The sequence below is a fragment of the Leucopleurus acutus genome, assembly GCF_964270905.1.
Source record: "Leucopleurus acutus genome assembly, chromosome: 15".
NCBI classification, from domain to species: domain Eukaryota; kingdom Metazoa; phylum Chordata; class Mammalia; order Artiodactyla; family Delphinidae; genus Leucopleurus; species Leucopleurus acutus.
In genome coordinates this window covers 76047379-76058766 of record NC_139157.1, presented here as the reverse complement: position 1 = coordinate 76058766, position 11388 = coordinate 76047379, and the positions used below count along the sequence as shown (strand labels likewise).

General features: G+C 39.2%; 1 protein-coding gene across 1 annotated transcript; it reads right to left on the bottom strand.

The window, feature by feature from the left end:
- Positions 1–3687: 3687 nt before the first annotated feature.
- On the bottom strand, positions 3688–9670 carry LOC309972007 (E3 ubiquitin-protein ligase RNF166-like; the record flags this gene model as incomplete). The annotated part of the gene is given in 3 exon segments (XM_082855429.1): positions 3688–4188; positions 4194–4331; positions 9440–9670. Coding segments are annotated over 3 exon segments (870 nt in total).
- Positions 9671–11388: the final 1718 nt, after the last annotated feature.

Genomic DNA, 11388 nt, shown 5'->3' with positions numbered 1-11388 from the left:
TTTTCAAAAGCACTTATATCTCTCTCATTTCCTCTCCAGCCTTAAGGCAGTAATTACTAGCAGCAGGATCAGCTAGTAACTAAATCATTTTGCTGCCTGTCTGCAACTCTTCCTACTTCGGGCACTATTTCTGCTAAATGGACTTTGGTAAACAGCACTTTGATAAATAGTAAGCCCCTGCCTTTCCCCTTTCATCTTTCTGCATATCCCTAAAATTTTAACACACTTCTTACATCAAGTTGGAAGAGTGCGCTGAAACACCCCTTTTCCAAGTGTCTCCCTCCTATTATACTGCAAACACCCAGAGGGCACAGAGTTGCCCACTGTAGATGGTACATCCACGTTGACAGAAACGAACTGAAATTCCAAATGGAAAAGCTGATGCTTCCTTCCCTTCTATTCACCCCTGTTAGAAATATTTAATCTTTAGCTATCACTTAGTCTCCTCCTTCCAAATATTCTCAGAATTCCACTTATGTTCTCAATTACACTTCATTTTCTCCAGATATCCTTTAGATTTTCAAGATACTATCCTCCTAACTTTCAGCAATTTTATGGAATTTCCCTGGGTTTTTATTCTTCTCATTTGTACCAGCCTGGTCGGATCCATACGTATTTACAATTATTTCCTCTTAAATCTGAATTTAGTTTCAGAATATGTGAGTCCAAATGGAAGCACTTCCTTTTACTAGATTGGATACATTGGGCAAGATGGTTTGCTTCTCCAAGCCTCAGTCTTCTTTTTGGTAAAATTTGAGTGTTTATATCTCTTGGGCCTACAGAGCTGTCATAAGGACCAAATGAAAGAGGGTTTGTACAATGCTAGGGACATGATAATGTACTATAAACATGTTAACTATTATTTTACTGAGACTAAATATATCAACCACATATAACAATAAAACTCCGACCCACAACCTGTGCAGCAACCAGCCACGGAATCCAAACCACAAGCTCTGTAGCAATTGGCTCCAAAGGGTTAGAACTTGGTCAACAATTGTTAGCTCCCCCAATTTTTGTAATCCTTCTCCCCCACTTCCAATTCAGAACTAGCCAGAGAAAGCCAAATAGGATTCCTCCTTTCTAGTTAGCCCACCTTCAACTTCCCTTGCCAGCAACCTCCAATAAAAGCATTTCTAAAAACTTCTCTCATTTTTTCCACTACACAACTTTTCAATTCTCTTACCTGCCTGCCTTTGAATCTCTGCCAAATGAAGTAATAGTGACTTTGCTAAAGCAAATCTGCATAAATAACCTCTGTTCTCATTTGGGTGGTCTTTGTGTATTTTTATAATACTATAGTGTATATTTAAATTTATTCCTATAAAACTTGACAATACTATATATTTTTTTCTCTCAGAGAAATCCATTCATTGGCTTAATGTTGACATTTATTAAACATCTCCTACATAATAATACTGTGATGGCTCCTCCAGGGTTTCATAGAAGACTAAATTATGTAGAACCGTAAGTTATGTGGAACCCTGTGGAACACACGGCTTTGCTTGGAAGATACGATACAAAATAAGAAAAAGTAAAGTCAGAAATTCAAGACAGGCTAAAAATAATATGTTTATAAGGTAAAATCAGTGATATAGGCTATAAATGTGCTGATTCCAAAAAGTAGATATCACATACGCTTACCCAGGATCTAGGAAGGCTTCACGCAGGAAATGTGATTTGAACTGAGATTTGTAGGAAAGTTCTAAACTGAGGGTGGCAGCAGGAAGTGAAGATAATCCAGACAGGGAAACATCTATTAGTAATGTCCAAAGCAGGAATGTGCAAAAACCTGATAGGAAAGCGTGTAGTAATTGCAGCAGCAATCTGTTGGGAGATAAATGGGATACAAGAAAGTAGTGGCAATTAAGACTATAAAATCATTCACCAAAATGTGAACTTTATCCTGAGAAGCTCCTGAATGTTTGTGATCAAAGGCATAATATGTGTAGATGTAATTTCAAATTTAGAAGTCTTCCCTCCAGATGTTAACTTCTTAGCATGTGTTGGGAAATACTTCCCCCTACTTGGTTCTACTTAGAATAATTTATGAATAAAAGTATTGCTTTTAAATAACTAACTTTAAAATATTTTAAATTATCAAAGAATTTCTAAATACTGAAATCATGGTCTCTGTTTAATTAACTTTCCCAGGAAAACTCCTTTTAATGCTTGTTTAGTTAAAAAAGCATGCAGAGAGAAAGACTTTGGAGAACATAAAGACATTATGTATATTCATTTCTTATCCATTTTTTATTGGAGTATAGTTAATTTACAATGTTGTGCTAGCTTCAGGTGTACAGCAAAGTGATTCAGTTACACACACACACACACACACACACGCACACACATATTCTTTTTCAGATTCTTTTCATTATAGGTTATTACAAGACATTGGTATAGTTGTCTGTGCTATACAGTAGGTTGTTTTTTCTATTTTATACATAGTAGTATGTATATGTTAACCCCAAACTCTTAATTTATCCCTCTCACCTTTTCCCCTGTGGTAATCATAAGTTGGTTTCCTATGTCTGTGAGTCTATTTCTGTTTTGTAAATAAGTTCATTTTTATCAGTTTTTAAGATTCCACGTATAAGTGATATTTTATATTTGTCTTTCTCTGTCTGACTTACTTCACTTAGTATGATAATCTCTAGATCCATCCACGTTGCTGCAAATGGCATGATTTCATTTTTTTTATTGCTGAGTAATATTCCATTGTATATATATATCACATCTTCTTTATCCATTCATCTGTAGATGGCCATTTAAGTTGCTTCCATGTCTTGGCTATTGTAAATAGTGCTGCAATGAATACTGGGGTGCATATTTTTTTTTTTTTATGCTTTGAGACATTTTATTTAAATTGTTTTTAAAGACAGCAATAATTTATGCCATGAACCAAACGAGGGTGCCGATGAGCATCTTCTGAACTGCCTGGTCACTGCCTCGGCCCCTGCGCTCTGCCACTGCTGGGGGTGGCCCTGTCAGGGGTGGGAGGTGGTCAGCTTTGGAACAGTGACAGCAGGGCCGAGGCCAAGACCCAGGCAGGAGGCCAGGAGCAGACACAGAGCCACTGCAAGTGGCCAGGCATTGGGATTTCTTCCCGTTATTATCACAGTGACCCTGGGGAACAGCGAGGTGACCTGGGGACGTGGCAACCTCGGTCCCCGCACACAGCGATTGCTCTGTCTCTCCTCTCCTCCCCTACCAATCCCACAATGGTTCGTTTTTTATTGTTTTTTTTTTTAAAAATATAATTTTGTAAATGTTCCATAAAAATACTATTATTCCTAGTCAAACACAGATATTGCAATATGAAGGGTAACTGCTCTGTCTTTGCTCTAGAAAATGTGAAAAGGTCATCACATCAGATAACATAGAAGAGTGTGGAAACTTCGTGTATCACAAAAGCCAGTACCGAGCACGCAAGGGGGAAGCATTGCCAGGTGCTGGGCCAGGGCCCCCTCTGCACTTCCCTGCTCAGTGCCGGGGCCTGTGGACATGGCAGGGCCTGAAGGGTCCTCTCTGCAGGGAGGACATCATGGCTTTGAGAAACAGACAGTGGCCACACTCCGTCCCAGTGGCCGGGCCCCCGAAGCCACCTGCTCAGCCCGAAGCACCGAAGAGCCGGTGACGATGGGGACGTGGCCTCTCCTCCTGCAGCAGTGAGGCTCCACCTGGCCCTCAAGGTGCCTTCGCAGGCAGGCCTGGGCTGCAGGAGCTGGCGGGGCCTGTCCCTTGAGGTGGGAGGCCTGGGCCAGTGGCCGCGCCTTCAGTTCTCGGAGACAGGGCCAGGGAGGCCTGGAAGGTAGCCTCCTCATCAATGATGTAGTCCACGAAGGTGTCGTAGGAGAACTTGTGCCAGGGGAGCAGGTGCTGCAGGAAGTTGGCGCTCTGGTAGCTTGGGTCGCCCCAGGCCATGGCCGAGCAGATGGGACACACCACGCGGTTGGGGTCGCTGTAGTGCTTGTCCATGCAGTGCTTTACCAGCTTCTGCTGGTCCAGGCTGCGGGTGCCACAGTAAGGGCAGGCGAAGGTGGACCTGTTGGGGACGGCGCTAGGGATGGGCTGGGATGTGCGCACCACAGGGACGAGCTTGGGACAGTTAGCCATCTGCTCCTGGACCTTCAGGAAGGAGGCAACGTGCACCCTCATCTTGGCCAGCGTCACCTTCTTACTGCAGCCCTGCAGGGTGCCTTGTAGGATGAAAGCTGCTTCTCCACGTGGGAGGCCTTGTCCACTTTCTTGGGGTCGAAGGGTAGGCGGCACCGTGGGCACAGGGGGGTTGGCACCTGCAGGCATGGCCGGAGGTACTCCCCGCAGAACCTCTAATTCTTGCAGCCAGTGGGATGGCTTCGCCGCTGAACAAGCTGTCCTTACAGGGATGCGAGGAAAGTCGGCCTCCCTGTCCCTTCTACCCACTGGCTCCACTTCTGCCTTCCAGGGCCGGCATGTATCTTTTTGAATTAGAGTTTTCTCGGAATATATGCCCAGGAGTGGGATTGCAGGATCATATGGTAGCTCTATTTTTATATTTTTAAGGAACAGCCATACTGTTCTCCATAGTGGCTGTACCAATTTACATTCCCACCAACCATGTAGGAGGGAGGGTTCCTTTTTCTCCACAGCATTTATTGTTTGTAGACTTTTTGATGTTGGCCATTCTGACTGGTGTGAGGTGATACCTCATTGTAGTTTAGATTTGCATTTCTCCAATAATTACCAATACTGAACATCTTTTCATGTGCCTGTTTGGCCATCTGCATGTCATCTTTGCAGAAAAGCCTATTTAGGTTTTCTCCCCATTTTTTTGATTGGGTTTTTTTGTTTGTTTGTTTGTATTAAGCTGTATGAGCTGTTTGTATATTTTGAAAATTAATCCCTTGTTGGTAACATCATTTGCAAGTATTTTCTCCCAGTCCCTAGGTTGTCTCTTCTTTTTGTTTATTGTTTCCTTTGCTGTACAAAAGCTTTTAACTTTAATTAGGTCCCATTTGTTTATTTTTGTTTTTATTTCCATTACTCTAGGAGACAGATCTAAAAAAATATTGCTGCAATGTATGTCAAAGAGTGTTCTGCCTATGTTTTCCTCTAGGACTTCTATAGTATCTGCTCTTACATTTAGGTCTTTAATCCATTTTGGGTTTATTTTTCTATATGTAGTTACAGAATGTTCTAATGTTATTCTTTTACATGTAGCTGTCCAGTTTTCCCAGCAACACTTATTGAAGAGACTGTCTTTCCTCCATTGTATAGTCTTACCTCCTTTGTCATAGATTAATTGACCATATGTGAGTGAGTTTATTTCAGAGCTTTCTATCCTGTTTCATTGATCTACATGTCTGTTTTTGTGCCAGTACCATACTGTTTTGATTACTGTAGCTTTGTAGTATAGTCTGAAGTCAGGGAATCTGATTCCTCCAGTTCCGTTTTTCTTTCTCAAGACTGTTTTAGTTTTTCTGGGTCTTTTGTGTTTCCATACAAATTAAAAAATTTTCTTGTTTTAGTTCTGTGAAAAATGCCAGACATTATGCATATTCATTTTATTATCAAGTCTTCACTGGGCTTTATTTGTAGGTCCATACTCAGCAAAACTTCCATTAAGAAAAATAAAAAGTCATGAACAACCTAGGAGTAAGACAGGAATAAGGACACAGACCTACTAGAGAATGGACTTGAGGATATGGGGAGGGGGAAAGGTAAGCTGTGACAAAGTGAGAGAGTGGCATGGACATATATACACTACCAAACGTAAAATAGATAGCTAGTGGGAAGCAGCCGCATAGCACAGGGAGATCAGCTCGGTGCTTTGTGACCACCTAGAGGGGTGGGATAGGGAGGGTGGGATAGGGAGGGTGGGAGGGAGGGAGACGCAAGAGGGAAGAGATATGGGGATATATGTATAGCTGATTCACTTTGTTATAAAGCAGAAACTAACATACCATTGTAAAGCAATTATACTCCAATAAAGATGTTTAAAAAACAAACAAAAAAACTAATATGCTGTAAAGTTCTCTGTTGGATAATGATCACAAACAACTCTAAACAAACAAAAATGATATAGCATGAAAGCTTACAAACAAGCTGAGGTAGAGTTTTGGTTTATAGTGTTTTTGTTATTTTTCTGAAGTAGAAATGCCACCTTTCCAATAACTTTGAAGGTAAATCTTAACTTGCTGGTAAATACACTATGATAACTACTTTCAAGGAAGAAAAATTCAGAGGCAAGAAGGAAAAGGGCATCTTTTGGGGATGCTCACTAGCCCACCAACATCTGAGCACTGAGGTGAGTCCCTTCACGGCCATAATCTTTCCTCATCATCTGGTCTCCACCATCACAGCCAAGTATGTCTCCCAGCCTTACTCTATTAGATGTTAGAATCTTTATTTTGATGCATTTTATCTGTTAAAATTTCTAACATTTATTTTCAAGGTAATCTCATTATATGTTCAAGGTTTGATTTTAGCGGAATATCAAGTGCATGTATCAAACTGCTCTCCAGATAGTTAATTTGAGGACTGTAGAAAATCATATGTATTATTGCTGTGTCAAACCTATTTTGTTTCCTTTCTCACCTCCCTTTCTGTCTTTCTGAGGCCCAAGCACATACTGAAGATACTCAACTCATTTAATATTTCAAAGCAACATTGGGAGAATGATTCTTTCTGCATCTAATAAGGAGGTGTGTCAAGAAGTAAATGTTGTTTTGGTGTTGAATCAAACTACTGACAACCTCTATATCTAGAACAACCAGTGTTCATAAGTCTTTGGTGTCCTGGAGAAAGGAATCCTTAAAAAAAGGAAACATTTTCCTTATTGCCCACAGGGATGTATCCTGAGAGTCTAAAATGTTGACCCTAAGTCTGCTCAGGAGATCAGAACAAATTATTTAAACTTGAAAAGTCACTTTGGACGCCCCATGCAACACCCATCCCACAAACGCCTTATGGCTTGAAGCATATGAGTCGAACAAATATATGAATCATTGTACATTCTTCTGGAATCTCCATATGTTCGACTGGCCAAGAGTAAGATTGTTTTCCATTGGATTGTACCATCTTTCCTTGAATGATTATGCTTGAATTATTAGAGCATAGCTATAGAGTTTTTCAGTGTATCTTTTCTAATAGTTCTTAAATATCAGTGAGTTGAATATCTCTTCCCCATGGAAAGACAGCTTGGTAGTAGTGAAAAACATACAGAAAAAGCATGGTTGGGGACATAAACTAGCCGTATGTCTCAGATACAATAAAATATTTTACATTGAAAAATAATACTTCATAATTAAAACACATTTTTGGTAAAATGATAACAAGTGCACAGATCATATAGAAAAATGTTTTTTAAAGGGGAATAAATGAATAAAACTTAAAGATAGTAATAAAAGAAGAGATTTAAAAGTTGAAAAGATTGAACTACATATTCTCTCAGGTGATCTATAATGAAAAGAGAATAGATGGCATTGCTAATGAGAGGGGAAATGTCCCAGAGTGGAGTGACAATCACAGCTTAGTCAGAGAAGTTCAGAAGTAAAACTTGGCAAATCAGAGGAGGTAAATAGTTCCAGAAACATAAGGCTTTAAAGTGAGACACCAGAGGAGAAAAAGATAAAAGGTGCATAAAAAACAAGCAGGGATATTTACAGATAGAAAATTAGGTATGTATAGAAGGGAGAGTTGAGGGGGAACTTTGAAAACTGCAAGTGATTTTACCTGCAGGTTAACAGGAATTCAACAGCCCAGTAAACTGGTCCTTTTATTATAAATTTCCCTTACATCTGAGGTGCTCATCATATGGTGAAGATAAAAACCAGAATAATATAAACTTAACATCAATGTGCTGACTTGGAGACCAGAGGAAGTCATATTTTCGACGATGAAAAAATGGGAAGTATATGGGACCACAGAATCCTAGGGTTGAAGGCATCCGATGGGTGTCAGTTGCTTGAGTCTCATTTATAAATTATTTTCCAAAAGCTCATTACTTCTAAGGCAGTCCATTCTGGTCAGAATATTCTGTCAGATATGTCTACCTTGTATTGAGTTGGTGAGTCTCTCCCTGTGCATCCATGACTCATTGGCCTTAACTGTCGGGCCACATAAAAAGACTCAAGCCTTCTACATCAGATCCAGCTACTGTGCTCTTCATCAGGTGGTCTATTCAGGGTAACATAAAGACGAATCTTCTAACCAGGGTCCGTAAGGTATGATTTTAAAACTCTGCTATCAGCATTAGTGTTCTTCTTCGAGCGTACTCCACTTACTTTAAAATTCTTAGTATAATCTGATTAGCCTCCTGGCCACTATTATTTTATGAAGGTGATGTCAATCATTGAGTTTTGCAATGAGCCATATCATACTGTTGACACTTACTGAACTGATTCAAGTTAAACACATGCTGCTACTAAGCCATCTTTACTGGATCCTGGATATATATGAGTAATTTTGTTTTCTTTCAAGTTTGGGACCTTACATTTACATCAGATGATACATTATTTTATTGGTCTGTTGTTCTGTTTGTCAGGACATTTTTAGCTCTTCATTCGGTCACTAGATCACATATCTTGCTCAGTACAGTGTCTGAGCCACCATGTCTTTTAATAACTTGATATGTCATTGATATAAAAGTGATTGGAACAGGGCAGAAGACAGAGCACAGCATCAAAGATGTCACTCAGGTTTGGGATTCAAACATTCCTAGGTGTATGATCAACTCAGACACATTTCTTCAGCTTGTCCTCAGTGATAACCTGAGAAAATGTGAAATATTTTTCTACCCCATTTCTCTCATCTGCAAGATTAGTAAGCCCGTATAAAAGTTAAATTAGATAATAGAATATTTTCTTACTGAAATTTTGCATGATCCTAGTGATCATGACTTTCTTATTTTTTCTCCTCATGTCCTCGGTTGTCTTCTTTTAACTATGTGTTTAAAAAATAATGATAAAAGTAATGGGTTCTCATGATAAAATTTAAAGTCACACAACTATAAAACATAAAAGACTTTCATTCTCTCCAGTGCCCATACACAACTCCCTAGAAGTAACACAGTTAAAAGTTTGGCATATATATTCTCAAACGTATTTCATGTTATATTCATATTCATATATACAGATAGAGGAATGGTTATACCCTGTATCTGTGAGTTTGGATATAGATAGAACACATATATGTTTACACCATCCATCTATCGTACGTCTCCTGTTTATGAATGCACCCACCTAACTACCCAACGCTTTCATCCTGTTCAGCTAATGGCCTTTTTTACTCTAAATACACTGATTTATTTTAATGGAATAATTCAAGTTACATTGTAATTTACATCAAGTGTAGATAACTTCTATTTGCTTTTCCAGATTTATTTGCCACCCTTCTTCACCTTCTTCTGTGTCCTGGGAGGCTGGCATGCATGGACCACATCAACAGACTCCCTTACCCTTTGACTTTCAGTTTGGTTGAACCACAAGAAAGCACCAGCAACACATTGGAGAGAAGGGGAAGAGTCACCCTTCCCTCTCTTAAGGTTTGTCTTGCACTGGCTACCTCCCTTGACCAAAGGTCCTAGCTCCTGTGAAGGTGGCCCTCTCTTCTTGTCTTCTGGGGACCCTCTATCTCTTTCCCCTTTAGGCACAGAGATGATAACTGTTCCTGTTGTTTCTAGCACCATTTCCCCTATGCCTTGCCAACACCTTGCCAACACATATTTAAATTGTTCCTTCATCAAATTGAATGGGCGATCTGTTTCTGACAAGAATTCTGATAGATATATTTATTGACGATTTTTAGATTCTTTACAATATTTTACTACTGCAAAAAATTTCAGTGAGATACGTTTTACACATATCTGTGCACAATTTAGTTAGTGTAGGAAATGTTCTAAAAGAGGTATTTATGATCCTCTACTTTTTTACAATTTCCAGATATTTCCAAATTTACCATAAAAAAGGTATACATTTGGACTTACAATGATACCGTGTGAGAGTCTGTGGGAGTGTAAACTGAGTTGCCTGTACAGTATGCAATCCATCTGAAGTATTTAATAATTCATTCTAGAATGTTCCCTTAGTTTGAACTAGAAATCACTGATTACTGTTTTCAGAAACCATTTCTGATGTTTTAGGAAACAACTGGAAAACTCTATTTCTCAGCATTCATTTCACTCTCCTCTTCCCAGGATCCTTCCACAATATCTGATAGTAGGTTTGACTTCATGCCTGAATCCCTTAGTCCGGGGCTGGAACCCACCTGCAGCATTAATGAAAAACCTGGAGTGTTTACTAAACCTCTTTAACTTGGCGGGATTCAACTTCAAACTCAGTCTTTCTTTCACTAGGAAGCTGTTAATATCCTCGTTCAAGACTTTCAGTTCTAGTTATTGTTTTCCCTCTGGGCTCCTTGGAGCCTCCCAGCCCATAAGTCCATCAAGGATGGGTGGAGAGTTTGAAAAAAGATTTTTTGGGTTTTCTCTCTGTGGCCCTGCCTTCTGAGATACTGCCTTCCTAGTTTTCCAGGCTTGGAGACAGTCCTGAAATCCAATAAGTTATGACTTTGTACTTGAGTATTATCTTTGGCTTGCTGTGGGGACTGGGGAGTGCCCCAAGGGAAAATCAATATGGATCCTTCAAGGGTCATATGCTCTCTAGCTCCTGCGAACATTAAGTTCTTTAACCAGTTCCTTTTAAATATTTTGTTCAGAGTTTATTAGCATTAGTAGTATAGTAAGCCACTCTACCATTACCAGAAACCAGAACTTGGTATATGACCTTGTAACTTTTAGGAGTCAAGTAAAAGCCTGGGTGTTTGTATGCAACTATTTTTGCTAAATTTTACGAAGTGAGGATACCAATGATACTCAAGAGTTAAAACTTTGAGATAAGAGGGTTCCTATTTTATCATCTGTGACAATACTGGAAATTCAAGGCTTAAAACCCAGAACATTTTGTTACTAAGTGTATATATTAGTCTTAGAATTATAATAAACTTTAAATTTTATTTTATCATTCCAGTTTCTCTCAGAAATTCTTACATAAAACAAAAAATGTTGTAATAGCTTTATAGAAGTTAATTGAATGGTTTCAGAAATGACTAAAACCTTACACTCTGGTCTTGCGTATTTAGGGGAGAATTCTGGCCTTGAGTTCAGAGGCATGTGAGGCTCTCTACACTCAGCACATTAATCGCTGAAAGTGATTAATATGAGAAAGGCTGTACTTTTCCATTAACTCAAATTCCTCATTTACCTTTATCATTATCTAAGAAGAAAAGCTTTATTAAAATAAATCTGGTAGTTTAAAGAATAATAGAGAAGGTACTTAAATTAATGAAGAGAGAAACTGCTTTTAAGCACACTTTTGCGGTTTGGAAGCACACATTTAAAATCCAGCA